At 50.5% G+C, this 26,492-nt stretch overlaps 1 protein-coding gene across 1 annotated transcript; it reads right to left on the bottom strand.

The window, feature by feature from the left end:
• Positions 1-592: 592 nt before the first annotated feature.
• Positions 593-17,390, bottom strand: LOC119966940 (basic proline-rich protein-like; the record flags this gene model as incomplete). Its single annotated transcript, XM_038798897.1, is given in 10 exon segments — positions 593-785; positions 850-888; positions 1,318-1,517; positions 1,519-1,591; positions 2,099-2,283; positions 2,285-2,387; positions 2,525-2,837; positions 2,873-3,059; positions 6,301-6,436; positions 17,155-17,390. Coding segments are annotated over 10 exon segments (1,665 nt in total), but the record flags the coding sequence as incomplete, so codon positions are not given.
• Positions 17,391-26,492: the final 9,102 nt, after the last annotated feature.

Here is a 26,492-nt window from a genome sequence, read left to right as displayed (position 1 = left end):
ACAGATGACTTGAACAATTTTAAAAAATTAACACAATGCAACATTAAAACAAACACTAGCATTAGCCAGATATAAAGATATTCAGGTGCCAGGAGAAGTTCTGCTGTTGGAATATTAGCACCGTGCGTGTGTGGCATATTTAATCGCTTCAACTGCAACTCCAAATTAAACAATTTACATCCTTGACTCTAAAGTGGCTGCCTTCCCTTTACCCGATTCACTTTTTTGGCATCCTCTGTTCCATAAGGCGGAACCTATGATGGTGAGCTTGAAGGTAGGGGAAGGTGGGTTGACGGTATACCTGAATCTGGCCTCCTTCCTGTGACCGCCAATGGTTGGCCTTCCTGCCCCGCTGCCAACTGATGCCCTTAACTGGCCAATTAATGACCACTCAGGTGCCTCATCCCACTACCGCTGGTACTACCCCAGCTGCAGGTGGGCCTGTTCCTATATGGTACGCACAACAGCTCAAACCCTGTGGTCAGCTTGTCAGCTCCCCGGAGGGGTGATGGGGTGGGGGAGGGGATGGTGATGGTGGAGAGGGGGGGAGGTTGGTGTGGAGAGGGGGGCGAGGGCGGTGGTGGAGAGGAGGGGAGGGTGGTGGTGGAGAGGAGGGGGGAGGCTGGTGTGGAGAGGGGGGGAAGGTGGTGGTGGAGAGGGGGGAGGGTGGTGGTGGAGAGGGGAGGGAGGGCGGTGGTGGAGAGGGGAGGGAGGGCGGTGGTGGAGAGGGGAGGGAGGGCGGTGGTGGAGAGGGGAGGGAGGGCGGTGGTGGAGAGGGGGGAGGGTGGTGGAGAGGGGGAGGGTGGTGGAGAGGGGGGAGGGTGGTGGTGGAGAGGGGGGGAGGGTGGTGGTGAAGGGGGGGAGGGTGGTGGTGGTGAGGGGGGAGGGTGGTGGTGGAGAGGAGGGGGGAGGGTGGTGGTGGAGAGGAGGGGGGAGGGTGGTGTGGAGAGGGGGGAGGGTGGTGGTGGAGGGGGGAGTGTGGTGGTGGAGAGGGGGGGAGGGTGGTGGTGGTGAGGGGGGGGAGGGTGGTGTGGAGAGGGGGAGGGCGGGGTGGTGGAGAGGACGGTAGGGTGGTGGTGGAGAGGAGTGGGGAGGGTGGTGGAGAGGAGGGGGAGAGTGGTGGAGAGGGGGGAGGGTGGTGGAGAGGGGGGGAGGGTGGTGGAGAGGGGGGCGAGGGTGGTGGAGAGGGGGGGAGGGTGGTGATGGAGAGGAGGGAAGGTGGTGGTGGAGAGGAGGGAAGGTGGTGGTGGAGAGGAGGGAAGGTGGTGGTGGAGAGGGGGGAGGGTGGTGGTGGAGAGGGGGAGGGTGGTGGAGAGGGGGGAGGGTGGTGGTGGAGAGGGGGAGGGTGGTGGAGAGGGGGGAGGGTGGTGGTGGAGAGGGGGAGGTGGTGGGGGAGGGGGGGAGGGTGGTGGAGAGGGGGGAGGGTGGTGGTGGAGAGGGGGAGGGTGGGGGGAGAGGGGGGAGGGTGGTGGAGAGGGGGAGGGTGGTGGTGGAGAGGGGGAGGGTGGTGGTGACGTGGGGGGAGGGTGGTGGTGGAGAGGGGGTGGGTGGTGGTGGCGAGGGGGAGGGTGGTGGTGGAGAGGGGGGAGGGTGGTGGTGGAGAGGGGGAGGGTGGTGGTGGAGAGGGGGGGGGGTGGTGGTGGAGAGGGGGAGGGTGGAGGTGACGAGGGGGGAGGGTGGTGGAGAGGGGGGAGGGTGGTGGAGAGGAGGGAAGGTGGTGGTGGATTGGGGGGAGGGGTGGTGGTGGAGAGGGGGGAGGGTGGTGGAGAGGGGGGAGTGTGGTGGTGGAGAGGGGGGAGGGTGGTGGATAGGGGGGAGGGTGGTGGTGGAGAGGAGAGAAGGTGGTGGTGGAGAGAGGGGGAGGGTGGTGGTGGAGAGGGGGAGGGTGGTGGAGAGAGGGGGAGGGTGGGTGGAGAGGGGAGGGTGGTGGTGACGAGGGGGAGGGTGGTGGTGACGAGGAGGGAGGGTGGTGGTGGGGGGGAGGGTAGTGGAGAGGGGGAAGGGTGGTGGAGAGGGGGGGGAGGGGGTGGTGACGAGGGGGAGGGTGGTGGAGAGGGGAGGGTGGTGGTGGAGAGGAGGGAGGGTGGTGGTGACGAGGGGGGAGGGTGGTGGTGGAGAGGGGGAGGGTGGTGGAGAGGGTGGTGGTGACGAGGGGGGAGGGTGGTGGAGGGGGGAGGGTGGTGGTGGAGAGGGGGGGAGGGTGGTGGTGGAGAGGAGGGAGGGTGGTGGTGACGAGGGGGGAGGGTGGTGGAGGGGGGAGGGTGGTGGTGGAGAGGGGGGAGGGTGGTGGTGAGGGGGAGGGTGGTGGTGGAGAGGGGGAGGGTGGTGGTGGAGAGGGGGAGGGTGGTGGTGGAGAGGGGGAGGGTGGTGGTGGAGAGGGGGGAGGGTGGTGGAGAGGGGGGAGGGTGGTGGTGGAGAGGGGGAGGGTGGTGGTGACGTGGGGGGAGGGTGGTGGTGGAGAGGGGGAGGGTGGTGGTGACGAGGGGGGAGGGTGGTGGTGGAGAGGGGGGAGGGTGGTGGAGGGGGGGAGGGTGGTAGTGGCGAGGGGGCGGGTGGTGGTGGCGAGGGGGAGGGTGGTGGTGGAGAGGGGGGAGGGTGGTGGAGAGGGGGAGGGTGGTGGTGGAGAGGGGGAGGGTGGTGGTGACGTGGGGGGAGGGTGGTGGTGGAGAGGGGGGAGGGTGGTGGTGGAGAGGGGGAGGGTGGTGGTGGAGAGGGGGAGGGTGGTGGTGGAGATGGGGGAGGGTGGTGGAGAGGGGGGAGGGTGGTGGTGGAGAGGGGGAGGGTGGTGGTGACGAGGGGGGAGGGTGGTGGTGGAGAGGGGGAGGGTGGTGGTGACGAGGGGGGAGGGTGGTGGTGGAGAGGGGGGAGGGTGGTGGAGGGGGGGAGGGTGGTAGTGGCGAGGGGGCGGGTGGTGGTGGCGAGGGGGAGGGTGGTGGTGGAGAGGGAGGTGGGCCGTAGTGGAGAGGGGGGGAGGGTGGTGGGGGGGAGGGTGGTGGTGGTGAGGGAGGTGGGCCGTAGTAGAGAGGGGGGGAGGGTGGTGTGGAGAGGGGGGAGGGTGGTGGTGGAGGGGGGCGGTGGTGGAGAGGGGGGAGGTTGGTGGTGGAGAGGGGGGAGGGTGGTGGAGAGGGGGGAGGGTGGTGTGGAGAGGGGGGAGGGTGGTGGGGGGGGAGGGTGGTGGTGGAGAGGAGGGAGGGTGGTGGAGGGGGGAGGGTGGTGTGGAGAGGGGGGAGGGTGGTGGGGGGAGGGTGGTGGTGGAGAGGGAGGTGGGCCGTAGTGGAGAGGGGGGAGGGTGCTGGTGGGGGGCTGTAGGAGCAGAAGGTAGGGTAGCTCCATTGCTCAAAGGCACTCAGTAACTGATCAAGGGACTCGACATGGGAAATGGGGGTCCCTGCCGAGAGCCAGCCCCCTACCCTGGCAGCTGACTTCCTGCACACTTTCCCCACAAACACTCCCTCCACACTACTGAACTGTCTCCTAAATGCCCAATGGGCAGCAGCTCCAGTTTCTATAGTCGCCTTACCAGGCACCAGAACTCTGGCCTCTGATTGGATGGCAGCTCTCTGTAGGCGGGGCTTCCATCCCTGGGGGGCTGATCCAGGGGAAGGGTAGCCGCCAACCTCATCACTGCCTGTTTGGCTTGTGCCTATCTGATAGGAGGTAGTCTGGGTTCTCTGGTCGACACCCCAGCTGACACCTGTCGACACCTCAATCGCGATTCTGCCCATAGAATTGGAAAGTGCAGAACGGACACCTCCAGCCCTTTGATATCTGTTCCATCTCTTTAAAAGGCTCTGACACCCCACAAAAAAATGTATTTTTTAATTATTTTGATTCTGCTTCCACCACACTTTCAGGCAGAACATTCCAGAACAATTCACTATCTAAAATAAAATCTTCATCAATCTCTGGTTGTTTCACAGCTTATCCTAAACTTGTGACAGCTGGCTACCTGCCTTGTGCCAGTGAAAGCAGTTTCACAGAAAACCCTGTGTGATTTTGAACACCTCTATTAACTATCCACCCCTTCACCGTCTCTGCTCTAAGGAAACCAGCCCCCGCTCCCTACATTCTTTACAGATACCGGAAGCCCCTTAGCCGTGACCTCATTCCTGCCACATTTCCACCTGGACATCTAAGTCTCCATGGCATTGATATTCTTCCGAAAGTGTGGGGTCCCAGAAAGGAACACAGTTCCTGATCAGGCTGAACCAGTGATTTAGAAATTACCTTGCTTTTGTACTCGATCCACCTATTAGCAACACCAAGGATCCTATATGTTTTGAAACAGCCCTCGCAATCTATCGTGTTGCCTCCAGGTTTTGTCTACCCACAGCCTTCAGACTCTCTATTCCTGCATTTTAAAACTGTACAATTTTCATATTATTGCCTCTCCTCATTCTTCCTGTCAAAATGCATCCCTTCACATTTCCCAACATTAAACTTCATCTGCCATGTGTCTGCCCAGGTCTACCATTCGCTTTGTTTACCACTGTCACGATGGTGGAGATTACGTACAGAAATATTGAACTTTAAATAAGACCTGTTGGTTGTTTTTTAGATGGACATACTAGCCAAAGATGGTGGAGGATGCAAAGTCAGTCACTGGCTGCTTCAGGGTGATTCTCCAAGAGGAAGTGGAGCCCCTCCCTGTTACCAGTCAAAGTACTTCCAAAAGCAACCAGACATTTATTACTATCTCCGGTCGAGACAAAGGGAAATAATGGCCATGTCATGAGATCCTGAGAGTAATGCCTGGACAGAAGTGCGGATTCACTTTCCCAGGAGGAATACACAAGGAATGGCTGAAATTCAGTTGAAAAGCTTCCCCAGTGTGTTTATTCTGTGAGAACAAGTGCTGGAGGTTGAACAGAAGCAAAAGCCAGCAAGCACACACTGTTCCTCTGCATAATACCTAGCTTCTCCACCAAACTACAGAACACTGGAATTGAAAAACCAACAATTCGCCTGCTAAAGCCAACTCTACTGGAACCTTGAATCGCAAAGGCCGCAATGTTTCACAATCTGCTCCTTGCTTGTTTCGCATACCCCTTTTTTATAGTTACCTACTTTTGGACTCAATTCTCCCTTCTAATTTGTAAGAATATATATGCATGTGGTTGACCAGTTTTCCCTTGCCTGAGTAGTTAATAAACCCACTCTATCTTTAACCCAAGAAAGCCTGGTTAAATTGGCTCCTTTTAAAACATAAATATTGGGGGCGATTCTCCGCTCCCCACACCGGGTGGGAGAATCGCGAGAGGGACCCCCGACTAATTTCACGACCCGCTGGCACCCCCCGCGATTCTCCCACCCCCTGCTCGGAAGAATCGCCGCTCGCTGTTTTTCACGGCGACCGGCAATTCTCTGACCCGGATGGGCCGAGCGGCCTGCCGTTCGCGACCATTTCACTACGGCGGCAACCACACCTGGTCGCTGCCATCGTGAAATCGCCGTTAGATGCCCGTTTTGGGGCATGTAGGGGGCCTGGTGGGGAATGAGTACCACGACTGTGCTCGGGAGGGGACAGGCTCGCGATCGGTGCCCACCGATCGTCGGGCCGGCGTCCTAATCGGACGCACTATTTCCCCTCCGCCGCCCCGCAAGATCAAGCCACCACGTCTTGCGGGGCGGCTGAGGGGAAAGATGGCCACCGCGCATGCACATGTTCGAGCTGTCAGCCGTTGTGATGTTAGCTGCGCATGCGCGGGTTGGAGCCGGCCAACCTGCGCATGCGCGGCTGACGTCACATAGGCGCCGCCGTCGCGTCACTCTCGGTGCGCCGCCCGGCGGCCGAGAGTTACGGAGCGCCGCTCCTAGCCCCACTGGGAGGGGAGAATAGGGGGCGAGGAGCGGCCTCCGAGGCCGTCGTGAAACTCGGCCGAATTCACGACGGCCCCCACCTCTGAATTTTGGGTCAGCTGTCCTATATACCCAAGTGCAGATCATTAATACAATACCTCACAAATAGAAATGTTCTTCAGTTTTGCTAACAAATCTACTATTTGACTGAGTATCAAATGAATGATGTGTTATGTCTATCTAATCCCACCCATTCCTAACTCTGTTTCCTTTTTCATTTACTACTTGCCCTGGGTTTCAGGGACCCCCTCTGTCCATTTTGAAGGCGGGAGTAGTACTGCAGGAAATAAACTCAATCTCTAATTGACTGAAACGGGGGCCTAAAGGCGATCTTTTACTCAGCCAGCCGACACCGAAGATTGACGGAATTGTGCGGTAAAGGGAAACGACCGAAGGTTGGACTCGATTTTCTCCCCATCAAGTTGAGATCTGTTATCACACCATGGGTTGGCTCCGGCAGAACCAGTTATCCATTGTGAAATGGACTTTAGTCCCAATGGACGCTCCATCGGATGACTGCACACAGTTTGCTCCGTAAATGCAACATTTTCTTTGAAGCTTCGTGTTCTCAGACTGACTGGGGCAGAAAAGAAATATTGAATTGTGCAGACGTATTGGGAGCCGCCGGCGGGCGAGTATACAGGTCGGAGAAATATCTCTGGGTGGGCACGTCTGGGGCCGCCATCTTGGATGACAACGATCAGAAAACTATTGGAGGCAAACAGTGGAAGGGATAAATACACCAATAAAGCATTGTGTTTAAAAGCAGGACACCCAGAAGGAAACAATCACTGCTCTCTACTTTGCTTCAAACATCCTTTCAGCCTGTGCCTTTTATTTCCTATCTCCCCCGACCAGTCGTCTGGTCATGTTGTGCTCTCAGATTACACAGCTCTGTACTGACCTCTCTACTTAGTCAGGGAATCATACAACACAGAATGAGGCCATTTGGCCCATCATTCCTGTGTTGGCTCTTGGAAAGCGCTATCGCATTAGTGCCACTCCCTTGCTCGTTCCCCTCAGCACTTCAAGGGTTTGACCCAATTCCCTTTCCAACGTTCTTGTTGAATCTGCTCCCACTACTCCTGCAGTCAGTGCATTCCAGGTCGTAGCAACTCGCTCTGTAAATTAATTTCTCCTCATCGCACCTCTGAATCATTCAGAAACAGGATGAGATGGTCTTCATCAATCACTTGAGTTCTTCTCTTGTGGTTCAGCACAGCACTTGAACCCCCTTGGCTGGACTAATGCCATAATATTCTGTTTGAGGCATTTGCTTCAGGCGCTGCTAATAAATGCTATAACTATTTTCATGAGTACCTTTTGCTTCAACCACATAATAAATAAGTGGAAATGTTAAACATTTTCACAGCAAAGCCAGAGGGCCATAAAAGGAGATTTTCCTGAGTGTGACTGAGCAAAACAGCCTGTCGGACTGAAGGCTCGCTGTGTGGCATTAAAAATGAATAAGCAAATGCATTTGTTCAACATTCCTTTGTCAAGGGTTTTTGTGAAAGCGTTAATTCCTTTATTTTTAAACAGTGAAGAGAGGAGCCGTTGACATGTGCAGCACTAGTCACAGACAGAGAGCACATGCTGTGCATTTGGCAAGTTTCAAGGGAGGCAGACTTGATACCATTTGGTGATTGCAAACTTTATATTGGCACGCAGCAGAATTTAACAGTTGCAAACAGATCCGAGAAGTTACTGGACAGAATTTCAAGCATTGTCTCCTTTCATACGGACATGCAAATTAGGAACAGAAGGAGGCCACTCGGCCCCTCACGCCCCCCCCCCCCCCCCCCAGAACTCTGCAGGCCGCCCGTAGAGCCAGGACCTAGTTTGATTTACGGCGGCGGGACCAGCCGAAAACAGGCGGCCACTCGGCCCATCGCGGGCCGGAGAAGCGCCGGGGAGGGGGGGGCCGCTGCCAGTGGCCGCCGACCAGCGCGGCGTGATTCCCTCCCCCGCCAAAACCCCGGGGCCAGAGAATTCGGCAGCCAGCGTCGGGGTGGCGGGGCGGGATTAACGCCGTCCCCCCGGCAATTCTCCGACCCGGCGGGGGCTTGGAGAATCCCGCCCTAGGTCACTGGTATTCCTTCCTCGACCTCCTTTTCCGGGCTTCCTCTTGCCACCGGGTGTCCCGTTTTTGCAACTTTCCATCCTTCCAACTTCCCTGCCGGGTCGGAGAATCGCCCGGGGGGAGGGGGGGGCGCGTGAATCCTGCCGTGGGGGCAATCTTTCCTTCTGCGCTGGCTGCTGTCAACCTCAACCCCAGCGTGGAGGAGAACCACTCTGCTCATGTGCTGGGGTGACCCCAGCACCACTGCCGCTCCCTTGCATGTGCCATCTCGCATCGGCCGGCGGAGGCCCTTCGGTGCCGGTTTGCATGGCGCCAACCTCTTGGCGCCAACCCCACCGGTGCCAGCCTAGCCCCTGAAGGTGCGGAGGATACAGCACCTTCCGGGCGGCCGGACACCGGTGTGGTTCATGGCACTCCTCGGCGCTGGTATGGCCCGTCCCACCGGGTGGGGGACAATCCCACCCAACATGTCTTCCATTCCATTAGTTCAGAGCAGGAAATACTTGTTCTCGACTCTGTGTTCTTTGCCTGCCTTCAGTTTACATTTGACACCTCCTCTTACACCTTATGTGACAATTCGCAAATGATATCGATAATTCGTTTATTAAAATTAATAGGGAAGGGAAAGTTAATTCCATCCCCTTACATGCTGAACTCCGCCATATTTCGGTCTTAAGTTAGCAAAAGCCGGAATACCCACCCTTCTCTCTCACAGCCATTCAAACTCAGGCTCAGGTTTTCATCCGGGCAGCATGGTAGCACAGTGGTTAGCTCTGTTGCTTCACAGCCCCAGAGTCCCAGGTTCGATTCCCCACTGGGCCATTGTCTGTGTGGAGTCTGCACGTTCTCCCCGTGTGTGCGTGGGTTCCCTCCGGGTGCTTCGGTTTCCTCCCACAGTCCAAAGATGCGCAGGTTAGGTGGATGGGCCGTGCTAAATTGCCCTTAGTGACCAAAAAAGGTTGCGTGGGGTTACTGGCTTACTGGGATGAGGTGTGGGCATAAGTGGGGTGCAACCGACTTTAGAAGTCAGTGGCGCAATGTCAAAAGAGCTGAGGAGGCAGTAGTTTGCAGAGGCAGACTAGCTGAATGGTCTGCCTCAGGGCCCCGGTACTGTGTCAAAAGTTTAACTAAGAATAAACATCAAATACTCCTCCAGCTCTCGCCGCTTGCCCTCCTCACCCCCCCCCCCCCTCCCCCCCACTCCAAACCCTTCCTCTGCCCTATTCATGCCAATCCAAGCCACCTCATTCCCTATACCGTCCCCATGGCCTCTCATATCCTCCATTCCAACCTATGCCCCTCTACCACCCATCTATGACATTTGATCCATAGCCCCTGTGGCTAACCCATGCCTCCCCCACCCACCACTCTTACTATTATTACAGTAGGGCAGCACAGTAGCACAAGTGGCTAACACTGTGGCTTCATAGCTCCAGGGTTCCAGGTTCAATTCCCCGCTGGGCCATTGTCTGTGCGGAGTGTGCACGTTCTCCCCGTGTGTGCGTGGGTTTCCTCCGGGTGCTCCGGTTTCCTCCCACAGTCCAAAGACATGCAGGCTAGATGGATTGGCCATGCTAAATTGCCCTGACTGTCCAAAAAGGTTAGGAGGGGCTATTGGGTTAAGGGGATAGGGTGGAAGTGAGGGCTTAAGTGGGTCGGTGCAGACTTGATGGGCCCAATGGCCTCCTTCTGCACTGTATGTTCTATATTCTATATTATACCTACCATGCATGCATCCATCATCCATCAAGGAAAGATCTCAGGACACACATGCTGAGATTAGATAAAATTAAGTTCTATAACATAAGGTTCTATGGATGGATTTTTCTTGTCCTGCCCCCATTGTGAGACTGCAAATGCCCACCCTACGTCAACGGACATTTTGTCGGTCCATCAGATTTTCCATCCACTCATGACAATTCCTACAGCAAGTTGGAGCAGAAAATCCCCTAAGGGCAAGATTTACACCCATCACGCGTTCCGCGGTGCTGGGAAGCAGCCCGCCATTGGCCGTCGGTGGGATCTTCTCGTCCCGCCATTTTCAATAGGGATTCTCGTTGAATGCATCCCTCACCACTGGGAAACCCATTGTTGGGAGAGTGGGTGTGCTGTCAGCAGGACTGGAAGATCTCTCCGGGATGAAAGGCCAGCAAGTTCCGGCCTAAATATCTATTGCACAGTTCACCAAATCCAAAAAAATCACTATTTTATATAAAACAATTTAATACATTTGTATTCCTTCAACTACACAAATACTTATAAGAACAAACATTTAATTCCAGTACATAATTCCTCATAAGAACAAGCATTGGAATTCATAGTCCCACTTTGAACAGTCTGTTACCCCTTGTAGCTGTCAAAACTGTTGACAGGTCCTTTGACAGATCTGTTGACAGGTCCTATTGACAGATCTGTTGACAGGTGCATTGACAGGTCTGTTGACAGGTCAGACATTGCTCTTCCTAACAGCTGTAAGGCATCTCAGCCGCCCAGACGTGTTTCTCGACGCAGCTGGACGGAGATTTTCCGAAGGCATGATTTAGATCAGGGTCATTTCAGCAAGAGCTGGGTGCAATGTGGTGGGTTGGAGGTCCTTCCTCATCCAATCTGACCTCACAGTCTTATAAATGAGGAACTACTAATATTTTTCATTCTGCAATTACGTTTACAGAATTAAATTTGCCAGTCCGGATCAGAAACAGGCCTTTAGCCCAACTGATCAATGGCGGTGCCTGTGCTCCACATGAGCTTCGCTATTTCTCCTCTTCATCGAACCCTATCGACATATCCTTCAATTTGTCTCTCGCTCATGTGCTTATCATGTTTCCTCTTCAATGCATCAATTCGCCCCCGCTATACTCCCTGCAGTGAGGCCCACATTATACTCACTCCCTGGGTAAAGAGGTTTCTCCTGAATTTAACGGTGGTACAGAGGGATCTGGGTGTCATAGAATCATAGAATGTGCAGAAGGAGGCTATTTTTCCCATCGAGTCTGCACCGGCCCTTAGAAAGAGCACCGTACTTCAGCCACCGTCTCCACCCTATCCCCATAACCCAGTAACCCCACCTAACCTTTGTAGACACTAAGGGCAATTTAGCATGGCCAATCCACCTAACCTACACATCTTTGGGATTGTGGGAGGAAACCGGAGCAGCCGGAGGAAACCCACGCAGACACGGGGAGAACGTGCTGACTCCGCACAGACAGCGAGCCAGCTGGGAATCGAACCTGGGACCCTGGAGCTGTGAAGCAACAGTGCTAACCATTGTGCTACCGTGCCGCCTCTTCCTGGTACATGAATTACATAAAGTCAATATGCAGGCACAGCAAGTTATTAGGAAGGCAAATAGAATGTTGGCATGTATTGCAAGGGAAGAAAACATAAATGTAGGGAGGGTTTACTACAGTTGTCCAGGGTCTCGGTCAGACCATGGGAGGGATTCCCCAGTTCTCCGGCCCTGTGTTTCTGGGCAGCGCCATTCGCTGGCAGTGGGATTCTTTATTCCTGCTGCTTGTCAGTGGGATTTCCCATTGAAACCACCCTCGCACCGCCGGGACACCCATGGGGGGGTGGCTGCTGTCAGGGGGAGCAGAGAATCGCAATAGCCAGAGAATTCCAGCCCACATCTGGAGCACCATGTACAGTTTTGGTCTCCTAATTTGAAAAAAAATATATATGATTGTGGGAGAAGGGGTTCAGGGAGAGTTCACTCAACTCATTCCTGGAATGAGGGGCTTATCCTATGAATAAAGGAAGCACGGTAGCATTGTGGATAGCACAATCGCTTCACAGCTCCAGGGTCCCAGGTTCGATTCCGGCTTGGGTCACTGTCTGTGTGAAGTCTGCACATCCTCCCCGTGTGTGCGTGGGTTTCCTCCGGGTGCTCCGGTTTCCTCCCACAGTCCAAAGATGTGCAGGTTAGGTGGATTGGCTATGATAAATTCCCCTTAGTGTCCAAGATTGCCCTTAGTGTTGGGTGGGGTTACTGGGTTATGGGGATAGGGTGGAGGTGTTAACCTTGGGTAGGGTGCTCTTTCCAGGAGCCGGTGCAGACTCGATGGGCCGAATGGCCTCCTTCTGCACTGTAAATTCTATGTAAAAAATTCTATGAATAGGTTGGGCCTATACCCATTGGAGTTTGAAAGAATGTGAGGTGGTCTGATGGAAACATATAAGATCCTGAGGGCACTTGACAGGGTGGATGCCCAAAGGATATTTCCTCGTGTGTGTGTGTGTGTGTGTGTGTGTATGGGGCGGGTGGGGGGCACAGTTTTAAAAATTACAGGTTGATTATTTAAAACAGAGATGAGGAGAATTTCCTTCTCTTGGAGGGACGTCAGTCTGGGTCAGTGAATTTATTCGAGGCTGAGTTTGACAGGTGTTTGTTAGAGAAGGAGTCAAGGGTTATGAGGGGCAGACAGGAATGTGGAGTTCGGACCATAACCAGGTCAGCCATGATCTTAGTGAATGGTGGAGCAGGCTGGAAGGGTCAAACGGTTCAGCTTCAGCCTCCTTTATAAGCTCAAACATATTCTCTCGGCCTACCCCTACCAAGTCACCTCACAATCTTCAAGATCTCGAATGAGTCACCACTCAGCATCCCCTTTCTATAGAAAAAAAAGGCCCCAGCCTTTTCGATCTTTTCCGATAGGTTTATAACATCTCGGGCCAGCCACAGCTCACAAAATGTTTTGTCTCATCGCTTCAGTGACTATTGTGGCTGAACAAAAAAATCAAACGGCATCGTCAACGGTGCTGGCCAGTAGCTGGTGCCAATAAACATGCCAACAATGCCCGACATACACTTGCTCTGAGAAAAAATACCTCAGCAAACACCCTGTAATCAGAAGTAATTTATAACCAGCGCAGTAACTAGATGGGAATTCAGACAATATTTACCTCACAGAGATATAGGATTAAAAGAGAAAAGCAACAAGTGGTTTCATGCCAGGCTTTTATCATGGCTGCACGCACAATGATTAATTGGAGCAAGTTGCGGCTTTGTAAGAAGTCTCTCCTTTTATTAAAAGTCAGGCACACTGGTGTACGCAGAAATGAAAGCAGATTTTACTGTTTATTGAACCAAATGGAAGCAGAAACCGTGTTGTGAATTGTGCAACCACGGTCACCTTACTTATGAGAGTTAAATGGTGACTAACTTGGATGCTTAGGTCAGGCTGATGAAGTCGGCAATGATATCACAGGCTGGCGTCTCTATGTAGCAGTCTAATTGGTGCCTGAATATGGATTCTGCCTGCAGCAACTTAGTGTCTGTATTTTACAGTCTGCCATAATATGATAACTGTCTGGATTTGGATTCTGTATTCTACATACAGAGTCTGGGATTTCTGATTCCTTTTTTATATTCTTTTTCACGGGATGTGGGCATCACTAATCGGTCTCAAAAAAGCAGTGAGCTGTATTCTTGAGCCTCTGCAGGCCACTGTTAGAACATAGAACATAGAACAGTACAGCACAGAACAGGCCCTTCAGCCCTCGATGTTGTGCCGAGCAATGATCACCCTACTCAAACCCACGTATCCACCCAATACCCGTAACCCAACAACCCCCCCTTAACCTTACTTTTTAGGACACTACGGGCAATTTAGCACGGCCAATCCACCTAACCCGCACATCTTTGGACTGTGGGAGGAAACCGGAGCACCCGGAGGAAACCCACGCACACACGGGGAGGACGTGCAGACTCCACAAAGACAGTGACCCAGCAGGGAATCGAACCTGGGACCCTGGAGCTGTGAAGCATTTATGCTAACCACCATGCTATCGTGCTGCCCCCTATTTCATTTTTTTTTATTCATTCCTGGGATGTGGGCATCATTGGCCTTGTCAACATTGATTGCCCATCCCGAATTGCCTTTGAGAAGGTGGTGGTGGGCTGCTGCCTTGAACTGCTGCAGTCCGTGTGGTGAAGCTACACCCACAGTGCTTTTAGACAGGGAGTTCCAGGATATTGACCCAGTCATAATGAAAGAACAGTGATGTATTTCCAAGTCAGGGTGGTGAGTGGCTAAGACGGGAACTTGCAGGTGGTAGCGTTCCCAGGTATCAGCTGCTTTAGTCCTTCTACGTGGTACTGGTCGTGGGTTTGGAAGGTGCTGATTAAGATGCCTTGGTGAGTTGTAGCAGTGCATCTTGTACATGGTACACACTGTTCCAGTATGGCAGAGGGAGTGAATGTTTGTGGAAGGGGTGCCAATAAAGCAGGCTTCTTTTTCTTGGATAGTGTGGAGCTTCTTGAGTGTTGTTGGAGCTGCACTCATCCAGGCAGGTGGAGGGGATTCCATTACACTCCTGACTTGTGCTTTGTAGATGGTGGACAGGCTTTAAGGGGGTCAGGAGATGAGTTATTCACTGCAGGGCTTCTAACCTTTGACCTACCCCGGTAGCCACAGTGTTAAACATAGATAGTCCAGTTCAGTTTCTGACCAATGGTAACCTCCAGGATGTTGATAATCAGGGGTTTAGAGATGGTAATGCCACTGAATGTCAAGGGATGATGATTAGATTTTCTCTTTGAAATATAGGCCCGGATTTTCCAACCCCATCAGAGTGGGTGTGTTTGGTGGTGCAACTGGAAAGTATCGCAAATCAAATACCCCTCCGGCGATTTGATGTGAAAGCCATACCTCAGCATGTTTGAACAAGGCACCACACACCAGGACAGAAAAAATCGCCATTGGTATTGGTGGGTTAAACAAATATTATGAGGCCGGCATGAAGCTTGCTCAAAGTGTTGGGGTGATAGCTGTTGTTACCATGCTGCTGTTACTATGATATATTCTGTAGTCCTTATACCTGAGGGATACTGTGTGGACAACAGAAACCTTAACTTCCGAGCACCCCTCTGGCAGACAAATCTTTTGTCCATGTTTGGACCAAGACTATAATGAAGTCAAGAACTGAGTGCCATGGGAGAATCCAAACCGAGTTTTTATTTTTTTCATTTATTTTATTACTTTTATTTTTTTATTTTTTTTACAAGTTTGTGGGGGGTTTATTTGATAGAATTTTACAGGAAAGAAATGCAGCACTTTGGACAGATGGAGACTCCATACTTTCCGACACCGAAAGCCATCATCTTCATCCAACAGGTTCCATTGGAGGAGTGTGTACGAGGGCCAAAGGGACCCAAAACCATTTCCTCCATTTTTGTCAGCAGCAAACAAGGTAAGAGAAAATGGTGGGGGGCGCAGGTCAGCCGGCGTAGGCCGCGAATGTCGGCCGGCGTGGGCCGCGAAGGGTCGGCCAGCATGGCCCACGTGGTCAGAGAACAGATAATGCTGAGTAAGGGCCACTTGAAACATTGCTGATGACACATTCCATTGCTTTGCTGATGATAGGGTTTGGACTGACTGGTAATTAGCCTGGTTGGATTTGTTCCGCTTTTTGTTGATGGGACATATCTGGGCGATTTTCCAGCTTGCTGGGTAGATGCCAGTATTGTAGCCGTACTGGTACAGCTTGGCGAGGGGTGTGGCAGGTTCTGGAGCACACGCCGTCTCTAAGCACATTTTCAACCCCATTCCCATTGAACTATTGACAACCTCACTTCTCCTCTTGACTTCCATGCGGTACGGTGGCACAGTGGTTAGCATTGTTACCTCACAGCACCAGGGAGCTTGGTTCAATTATGTCCTGGGGGTCACTGTCTGTGTGTTTTTATATTCTCACCGTGCCGGCGTGGGTTTCCTCTGGGTGCTCTAATTCCTCCCACAGTTCAAATATGTGCAGATGAGGTGGATTGGCCAAGCTACATTTCCCCTTGGTATCCAATGCTGTGATGGTTTAGGTGGGGTTACAGAGATAGGGCAGGGTTTGGGCCTAGGCAGGGTGCTCTCTCAGAGGGTCGGTACAGACTCAATGGGTCGAATAGCCTCCTTCAGCACTGTAGGAATTCTATGATTAACAAAGTGTTTTTCAAACTTTTTTTCGGGGACCCATTTTTACCAACTGGCCAACCTTCGGGACCCAACCTGGCCGACCTTCGCGACCCTCGCCGACTGACCTTCGCGACCCACGCCGGCCGACCTTCGCGGGCCACGCTAGCCGACCCTTTGCGGCCCATGCCGGCCGACCTTTGCGACCCACGCCAGCCAACATTTGCGACCTACAACGGCTGACCTGCGCGAACCACCATTTTCTCTTACCTTGTTTGCTGCTGACAAAAATGGAGCAAATGGTTTTCGGTCCCTTTGGCCCTCGCACACGCTCCTCCAATGGAACCTGTTGGATGAAGGTCAAGCCTTCCGGTGTCGGAAAGTATGGAGTCTGCATCTGTCCAAAGTTTTGCATTTTTTTCCTGTAAACTTTTATCAAATAAACCCCACCCAAACTTGTAAAAAAAATAAAAATAAAATAAATGAAAAAATTAAAAGTAAAATGAATAAAACGAATAAAACAACATGAATAAAACACCACCGAACTTGTACAAAAATAGCTGCGATCGTTTAAAAAAAAGCGGCCGCACTGCGCATGCGTGCCCGATCACCGGCACGCAAGCGCATAGTTTTGCGCATGCGCACCGATGATCTGGCACGCATGCGCAGTGCGGCCGCATTTGTTTTACATGTTCGTGGCCATTTTGAAGGCAGTTTGCAGCTGGCGTTATTAAAAACTGGCTGCTGCGACTGTTACATGCGGATTTGTGCATTCGGGGAACCACGACGGACTGCTCAGCGACCCTCCAGATACCCGCCTGCGACCCACCCACAGGTCCACCCCTGAGTTTGGCAATGCCTGGATTAACAGATATTTCCTGGTATAGGTCCCCTCTCTTTTTGAAGTATCGGTCTCTAGATTTTCCAAGGGAAGAACCTCTAGAGAAGTTTTGGTGAATTCACTTTTTGAAGCTAGTAGCTGATCAACATGATATCATCAAACCCTTTCATCACTAACTGTACGGTGTGTGATATTAGACCTGACTTTGCCAGGATCACAGCAGGCACCCACTTCTAGTTGGTGGTGTAGCTTCTCGCCAGCATTTGCTCTTCCTGGCTGAATATTCGCTTTTTAGAGTTTTGTTCCCTCCAAGCAATTTTGGCTTGCTGTCGTCATTTGACAATCCCTGAAGTAACTTGCGGAATTAACAAATCAAACTGTGCTCGCGTTTCCTTTTGAACAGCAACATTGCTGGTGAACTCTGAGCTGCTGCATGTATAGTGACATTAGGAATTTGTTCATCTTCTTACCATGGCCCCTGTTCCTTAGACGATTGTGCAAAACGTTCGGTCAATTTATTCGCTGCAGGATGATATGGAGCTGACTTGATATGGTGAACACCGCTTCCCTTCAAGTAGTCCTCAAATTGTTTCAAAGTGAACCGAGCACCATTGTCACTAACAATCTGTCCTGGTGTTCCAAATCTTGAGAAGATTTTGTCTGGTCTCTCATTGGTCTGTTCAGTTGTTGTTGAATTAATGATCATGGCTTCCGGCCATTTAGAGTGGACATCCACAGTCACTAGGAACATGTGATCCTTTACTGGACCAGCTGATTCGGTGTGTATTCTTTCCCTTGACTGTGTCGACCATTCCCACGGGTGTAATGGTGGACTGTTCCTTAGTTTTTTTTTTTTTTCTTTTTTTTTATAAATTTAGAGTATCCAATTCATTTTTCCAATTAAGGGGCAATTTAGCATGGCCAATCCACCTAACCTGCACATCTTTGGGTTGTGGGGGCAAAACCCACGCAGGCACGGGGAGAATGTGCAAACTCCACACGGACAGTGACCCAGAGCCGGGATCGAACCTGGGACCTCAGCGCCGTGAGGCTGTGCTGTTCCTTAGTTTTGCACAGGATTGACATTGCCTCACTTTCTCTTCAATTTGAGCACCTATTTCTGGCCACCAAAATTAACTGTGTGCCAATTCCTTCATCCTCATCACACCAGGTTGTCATGTAGTTGGGCAAGGACTCTACTACGCAAGCACAGAGCAATAATCACATGGATTCTGCACGATAGAACTCCATTCTGTTATGACAACCGAGTGTTCTTATGATGTAAGGCTTGAGGTCTGGATTTTTCCTATGAACTTCTCACTGCGTTCCTCTTTGGACCAAGTTCATCACCTTCCCCCATCACTGGATCGGTTCTTGTGTATCTTTGAGCTTGAAGTGAAGTCACAGGCACATTATCCACAAGTGAGATATACAGGATGTTGACGAAATATTCATCAGGCTGATGCTTGACTTGTATCAGCAATCTTGACAAAGCATCAGAATCTGCATGTTGCTCTGACTTGCAGTATTAGATATCGTAAGTGTGTGCCAATAACATTGAAGACCATCTTTGTAACTTACTAGCTGCCAAAGAAGGTAGACTTTTATACGGTTCAAAGATTATCACCAAGCGTCAATGATTCGTCAAGGGTAAAATGACGACCATAAATGTAGTAGTGGAACATTCTTACCCCAAAAATGAAGCTCAAAGCCTCTTTTTCCTCGCTGAGCATATTTGTTTTCTGCGCTAGTAAGAGTTTGTGAAACAAATGTTAATGGTCATTCCTCTCCTGAAGGTGTACGAGACAACTGCACCAACCTCATAGGTAAGGCATCGCAAGCAAGTTGTAACTTCAGCTTAGAATCGTAGTGAACCAACAGCTCTGACTTCTGTAAAGTTTCTTTTAACTCATTGGGCGCGATTCTCCGAAACAGAGAGAACAGCCGACGCCGGAGTGAAACCTGGAGTGTTTCACTCCGGCGTCGGAGGCCGCTCCTCGCCCCCTATTCTCCCCGCCCCGGGGGGCTAGGAGCGGCGTTGCGCGAATCTCGGGCGCTGGGCCTTGACGCTTGCGTCAAAGCGGCGTGCCGAGAATGACGTGGCCGGCGGCGCCTAAGTGACGTCAGCCATGCATGCGCAGGTTTGCCGGCTCCAACCCACGCTTGCGCAGTTTCCATCTTCCCCTCCGCTGCCCCGCAAGACATGGCGACTTGATCTTGCGGGGTGGTGAAGGGAAAAGAGTGCGTCGTTTACAGACGCCGGCCCGACGATCGGTGGGCACCGATCGCAGACCAGACATCCGATGAGCACGCCCATGGTGCTCGATCCTCTCTTCGCCCCCCACAGGCCCCACACTTACCTGTCGCGCGATGTTCATGCCGGCAGCGACCAGGTGTGGTTGCTGCCGGCGCGAACCGGTCAGGGTCGTCAGGCCGCTCGGTCCATTCGGGCCGGAGAATCGGCGGTCGCCAGGAAAAATTTTGGGCGGGGGGGAGAATCGCGGGGGGTGCCAGGGCGGCGTGGCGTGATTCGCCCGGACCTCCCGCGATTCTCCCCCCCCCCCCCCCTGCGTGGGGAGCGGAGAATCACAGCCATTGTCTGCACTTCCACATTCTTCTGACTAGTACCATACCTGTTTGGCACTTAACAAGGTGTGTAAAGGTTTCAATTATGTTGCTAAGTTTGGCACAAATTTACCATGCTAATTATTCAAATTAAGTTCAATTACCCTAAACACGACCTTAATTGTGTCACATTTTGAAGATTTAAGGTTGTTGACATCTTTTTTGTCTCCTTGTGCAAGCCACCTTTATCGATGATATGACCCAGATAATTCATGGATGACTTGAAAAAGTCACACTGTTCCTTTTTAACTCTCAGATTGTGGCTCTGTAAATGTTTCAGAGTAGCTTCCAAATTCTTCAAGTGTTCTTGTTCACTTGAACCAGTGATGAGTATGTCATCTAAATAACAATGCCCATTCAGAATTTGATCCCTGAAACTTTGAAAAAGAACAGGGACAAATGTTATTCCAAAAGGAAGTCTTCTGTAATGAAACAGACCTCTGTGTGTCACAATGGCGAGGAGCAGCTGTGATTCAGCAGCCACGTGCATCTGCAGATATGCCTGTGAAAGATCAACTTTATTGTATTTCTGCTCTCCAGAAAGTCCAGCAAACAAGTCTTCAATCTGCGGCAGTGGACAATGATCTGTGCACAATACTGAGTTGATAGTTGTGTTAAACTATGTATTGGGGCCTCACGGTAGCATGGTGGTTAGCATCAATGCTTCACAGCTCCAGGGTCCCAGGTTCGATTCCCGGCTGGGTCACTGTCTGTGTGGAGTCTGCACGTCCTCCCCGTGTGTGCGTGGGTTTCCTCCGGGTGCTCCGGTTTCCTCCCACAGTCCAAAGATGTGCGGGTTAGGTGGATTGGCCATGCTAAAATTGCCCGTAGTGTAAGGTTAATGGGGGGGATTGTTGGGTTACGGGTATACGGGTTACGTGGGTTTAAGTAGGGTGATCATTGCTCGGCACAACATCGAGGGCCGAAGGGCCTGTTCTGTGCTGTACTGTTCTATAAAATCTCCACATATTCTCACTGAACTATCACATTTCAATACAGGAACTATTGGTGTTGCCCAATCACTTATAGCAACTGGTTCAATGACTCCTGTTTGTACTAGTCTTTCTAGTTCTACTTCAACTTTTAGCCTGATGGCATATGGCACAATTTTAGCTTTGAGACATTTTGGTGTGCTATTTGGCCTGATTTTAGCTGCACTTCATCTCCATCATCAAGCCAGCGAGTCTTAAAATACCTTCTCATTCTTCCTCAGAAGCTGTTGCATATTGCTTTTTTAATATATGAGTGGATTTACTGCTCTCCGGTTAAGTCTAATTTACGTCAGCCATACTCTGCTGAATAAAGCAGGAAATTTTCCATGGGCAACATGAAGAGGCAACCTGTCCGCCTGTCCATTTGCTTCTACTTTCACCATGACGCATCCTTTTAATGTACGTCCTCTTCTATGTACGTCCTTAGGATCACATTTGATGGTTTTAAAGGCAGTATCTTCAGCTCTTGACTATAAATTGTCTCAGGCATTATTGATACAGTTGCGCCCGTAATCACTCCCATTTTAATGTCATGACATTCGAGTTCCGATATTCCCATAAACCTGATACCTGCAGTTGCTTGGGTACATCACCTTCTGAGTGATTTTGAACTTTATCTATTTATTTGTAAACACAGCTAATCTGCTTTGATGACATGTTTTTTTTCTTGCACATCCTTGGTGTAGTTGTTTTCTGAGCCCAACCTGCCTTGGCCCTTTTTGCCACAGTTCTTGTATATATTTTCTCTACTCCAGCATTTCCCTGCTGAGTGCCAACTTGTGTACATCGGTGACATTGTTGCACCCTTGTTCTTTGAGGTACCGGTTTTGTGGATCTTTGCATCAGCCCCAGTGGAGCTTCTTTTGATGCTAGCTCCATCGATGTGGTAACCTTCACAGCAGCTTTTGGATTTAAATCACTTACAGCGAGGATCTTCCTTAGAACAGCTTCACTGCGGAGTCCACAGACTAACCTATCACAAAGAGTATCATCAAGTGTTGCACCAAACTTGCAGTATTTTGCTAACCTTCTTAAAGTCACTGTGAATTATAAAATGCTTTCACCTTCCTCCTGACCACGCAGTGGAACCAGAACCTTTCAGCAATCAATAACGGTGAAATGCCGATCTAAAATTTTCATGAGCTCGAGATAAGAATTACCTCCCAGTTTTGCTGATGAACTAAATTTTGCAGCAGCGTAAAAGTTTTACGCTCGACGGAACTGAGAAATGTTGAGAGCTTTACGTCCTCCGCTGTTTGATTCGCTAAGAGAAAGGATTGGAATCTTTCCTCAAATGAGTTCCAAATCTTTCAGTCTTCATCAAATGCATCCATGGAGACCGTTTCCCCTGCATTTCAGTTCCCAGTTCCTAGGGTCAATGCTTCCACCAACTTCCTCCTTTCCGATTCTTTGGAGTATACGGCACAACAATCCCCTTGTCCACAAGCAACTAGAATATGGCTTGGTGTCAAATTTTGTTTGATAATGTCCCCACAAAACATTCTGCAACATTTTGGAACTTTAAAGGCTTATATAACTCCAAGCCATTGTGTGTGACTTGGTGGGGAACTTGAAGTTGGTGATGTTCCCCTGGGGCTTGCTGCTTTGCCCTTCTCGGGAGTAAAGGTGAAAACTCTTTGAAGCGGTCGATGGTGTAACTCAGGGTTAAGTCCACATTAATAACATGCACACGTGACCTCATTCTAAAATGGGTTATGTCACTCTCTACACACAATTAGAAATGGACCATCAAAGACACCGTTTATCTCCCGCTGCACGGTCATTAACATTGGCAGCAGTGAGTTACTACAGCCCTCCGTACACTTTCTAATCTCTTCCTGTACTTTGATCTCCCAATTCCCAATAGCCAAAGGAATCTACAGCAAACTATGGATTGGAAACCACACACTGATATTATGGGTGTAACATTTCTTATACTTTTAACTTTAACAACATAAAGATGTATAAAGGGACAGATTTGCCCTCAGATTCTGGGTATAACGAATAAACAGCCATTATCCTTATCAATGTGTATTCAGCAAAAGTTCCATTTGAATGAGAGTTTCATAGAATGTCATGACTCGCATCTCTTGGCCAACATTACGAAAACAGCGGACATGGTCATTATCACATGGACTTTGTTAAGCGTAAATTAGTTGCCCTATCATTAAAACAGTGACTGCACTTTAAAATGTGTTTCATTAACTGTAGAGCACTTGAGGACATCTGTAGTTGTGAAAGGTGCTACTAAATTAGGGGGAAATAGTGGCAGAGTGGTAATGTCACTGGACTAGTATTCCAGAGCCCAGGCTCAAGTCAGGATGAGCGCAGCTCCAACAACAATGCAAGAAGCTCAACATCATCCAAGACAAAGCAGCCCACTTGATTGCTCCCCCTTCCACAAAACATTCACTCTCTCCACCACCAACGCACAGTAGCAACTGTGTGTACCATCTACAAGATGCACTGTAGGATATCACCAATGTTCCTTTGGCAGCACCTTCCAAACCCACGACCACGACCATCTAGAAGAACAAGAGTAGCAGATACCTGGCAACCCCACCACCTGGAGGTTCCCCTCCAAGTCACTCACCACCCTGACTTGGAAATATATCGCTGTTCCTTCACTGTCGCTGAGGCAACATCCTGGAACTCCCTCCCTAACAGCACAGTGGGTGTACCTACACGGCAGGAACTGCAGCAGTTCAAGAAGGCAGCTCACCACCACCTTTTGAAGGGCAATAAATGCTGGCCTCGCCAGTGATGCCCACATCTTGGAAAAAGGAACGTTACAAAGCCGGTGGAATTGAAATTCGGTAATTAAATCTGTAATATAAAGTTGGGCTCAGTAATGGTGACCATGAAACTATCATCAATTGTTGTAAAAACCCATCTGGTTCACTAATGCCCTTTAGCTGCCATCATTATCTGGTCTGACTGACATGTGACTCCACACCTACAGTAATCTCTATGTCTGCGTGGGTTCCCTCCGGGTGCTCCGGTTTCCTCCCAGTCCTGAAAGACGTGCTGTTAGGTGAATTGGCCATTCTGAATTCTCCCTCTGTGTACCCGAACAGGCGCCGGAATGTGGCGATGAGGGGATTTTCACAGTAACTCCATTGCAGCGTTAATGTAAGCCTACTTGTGACACTAAAAATGATTATTAATATTATTATGTGGTTGACTCTTAACTGCCCTCTGAAATTCGCCTGACATTCACCTGAGGAAGGAGCTGTGCTCCGAAAGCTAGTGACTCGAAACAAACCTGTTGGACCTTAACCTGGTGTTGTAAGACTACTTACTGTGCTCGCCCCAGTCCAACGCCGGCATCTCCACATCATGACCCTCTGAAATGGTTGAGAACAGCTCTCATTTCAAGAGTAATTAAGGATGGGGAAACAAATGTTGACCCTTAATTACCAGCGATGCCCACATTACAGGAATGAAGAAAAAAAAAAGAGGTTTCCTGCCTCGGATGCCGTTGGCATGCATTGCGTATGTGCCATTTCACAACAAATGCAATTTTTACAAGCCTACCTCCAGCGATTACATTTTGAGGAGTTTGTTTCACAGGACAGTGCCTAACTGTAAATATCTGGAATTATTTCCTGTCTTGAAACAAGCTGGATGTATATATTGAAGACGTAAGGGCCCAGTGACCACCAGAGTTACTGATGGAACATTCCGGAATCTGAACAGGTCACTCACTAAATGTGCAGCATGGGATATTTCAAAATGAATGGACTAAAAGAAAGAACTTGCATTTATAGATCACCCGTTATAGCCCCAGGGTGTCTCAAAGTGTCAATTAAGTAGAGCTGAAAAGGAAGCAATGTTGCTGAAGCTTTTGGTCATAATTCAACAGGACAAATGTAAGAATGCCAAATTTCAAATAATCACAACAATTTATACTCCAGAGAAACACAACTGAGTGCAAGGCAAAAACTTCAGCAAAATGTAAGTTCTGTACTATCAAGTGACTATAAGTATTAGGTAAGGTAAAATCACCATAGTCCCAGATGACTATCGGCTGCTTTCCCCTTTGAGGGGGAGAGTTGATTGGTGGTGGTTTAACCTGAGGATCACCAAACCTCAGGCGAGGGTCCTTCATGAATAACCTCAGCCGGTACAGGATTTGAACCCGAGCTGTTGACCTTGCTCTGGCATCACAAACCAGCTGTCTAGCTGAGTGAGCATTACTGTAAGAATTACTGGTGCAGTCACTGTTGTTATGTAGGAAACGTGAGAGCCATTTTGCACTCAGCAAACACCCAACCAGTGAAGTGATACTAACCAGACCTTTCACCCGATCTGAGGCTTCAAAGACTCAGCTGAAAGGCAAAACAGTTCAGTGCTCCTTCAGTACCGATCTGAGTGGCAGACTAAGTTATGTACGCAAGTGTCTGGGAGTGGGATTTGAACCCACAACATTCTGATATGAAAGCTTGAATTTTTCCATCCACGGTGGAAGCTGATCCCGTTCCGGCGGGTATCGGGATCCTAGGGTAACATATAGCCGGCGCTGCTGGGGCCACCATCAAAATGAGGGTGATAGTCCACCCTCAAGAGCTGCCGGCCCAATCAGGGGACCACGGCTGGGGATAGGGGTTCGTAGTTCACCGTCGGGCTGGGGCATAGCCAGGGGCCGCCGCAGGTGGTGCGTGTTCGTATCCTCCTGATGCAAGTCAATTGCTTGCAGGCAGGGGAAATGGACCTTAGCTGAACATTTAACCAACCGCTGAGCTCCCCACTGCTGGCAATGTGCCATAGTGCCAGAAGACAGCAGGCTCCTCCCTCTACGCTCCCCCCCCCCCCCCCCACCATCTTACCTGCCCTCCCACCTCCCAGCCAGTCTTCAATCAGCCCGAAAAACTCAGCCCAAAGATTCTAGTCATCCACCTGTTCCTGAAACAATTCCAAGTTTTGCGTCGCTCCAATGCTTCTTCAAGGCCAATTCCACATGTTGATGCTGTCTCTGTGGTTTGTTTCTTCACCGTGTTTTCCCATCTTTGGGTGTTTTCTTTTAACTGTTCTCCTCCACTGTTTTCTTTTGTCTTGTTTATTTTGGCAGAGTTGCAACCTAATCATTGATGAGGTATTTGCTGAGCCCTGCTTTTGGAAAAAAGTAGGTTGCACTGCACATGGCTGTCTCCAACAGATCCTGTCTACGTTTCACTGATACAGCATTGGATCCTCCTGTGCTAGGCTTGACTGTCCAATAACACACCTTGTCTTCGGTTTACACTGGAGGTTGAGTGTTGAAGCCACACATGAGACAGCTAGAACTGGGCTGGCCTTTCAATAAATCTCCTGCAGTGACGAGCATAGTTTTTTTTTACACCCATCCTTTGATTTCCTCATGTCTCTCACCCACGCCAGTCACAGAATGGTTACAGTCTCCAAGTAGGCTATTCGGCCCTCTGTGCCTGTGCCAGCTCCCCACAAGGAGAGCATGGGGTGACATGCTGGCAGAGAGGTTAGCACTGCTACCTCACAGCGCCAGGGACCCAGGAGCGATTCCAACGTTGCGTGCCTGTCTGTGTAGAGTTGGTACGTTCTCTGTTAATGAGGACAGTCCATAAAAGGGTCATTTAGGAGTCTGTCACCAGACTCCTAAATGACCCTTTTATGGACTGTCCTCATTAACACTACACCCTGTCTGCTTCATCCGATGCCAATGCTTATGTAGTACATTGTATATATTGTGTTGCCCTATTATGTATTCTCATGTATTTTCTTGAATTCTGTTCAATTCCCTTTTCTTCCCATGTACTGAATGATCTGTTGAGCTGCTTGCAGAAAAATACTTTTCACTGTACCTCAGTACACATGACAATAAACAAATCCAATCCAATCCAATCCAATCCGTGTCTGCATGGGTTTCTTCCAGATGCTCCCGTTTTCTCCCACAGCCCAAAGATGTGCAGGTTATGTGGATTGGCCACGATAAATTGTCCTCAGGTTAGATGGGGTTGCTGGGTTACAAGGATAGGGTGGAGGTGTGGGCTTAAGTGGGGTGCTGTTTCCAAGAGCCGGTGCAGGCTCGATGGGCCGAATGGCCTCCTTCTGCACTGTAAATTCTTTGATCTAACCCCACATAACCTGCATATTTTTGGACATGAGGGGAAATTTAGCATATAGCTATCCACTGTGTTGCCCATTAGGGTGGGGGAGTGGACCTAGGTAGGGTG

Source organism: Scyliorhinus canicula, chromosome 6 (assembly GCF_902713615.1).
Source record: "Scyliorhinus canicula chromosome 6, sScyCan1.1, whole genome shotgun sequence".
In the NCBI taxonomy this organism is placed as follows: domain Eukaryota; kingdom Metazoa; phylum Chordata; class Chondrichthyes; order Carcharhiniformes; family Scyliorhinidae; genus Scyliorhinus; species Scyliorhinus canicula.
This window is presented reverse-complemented; position numbering and strand designations above follow the sequence as displayed.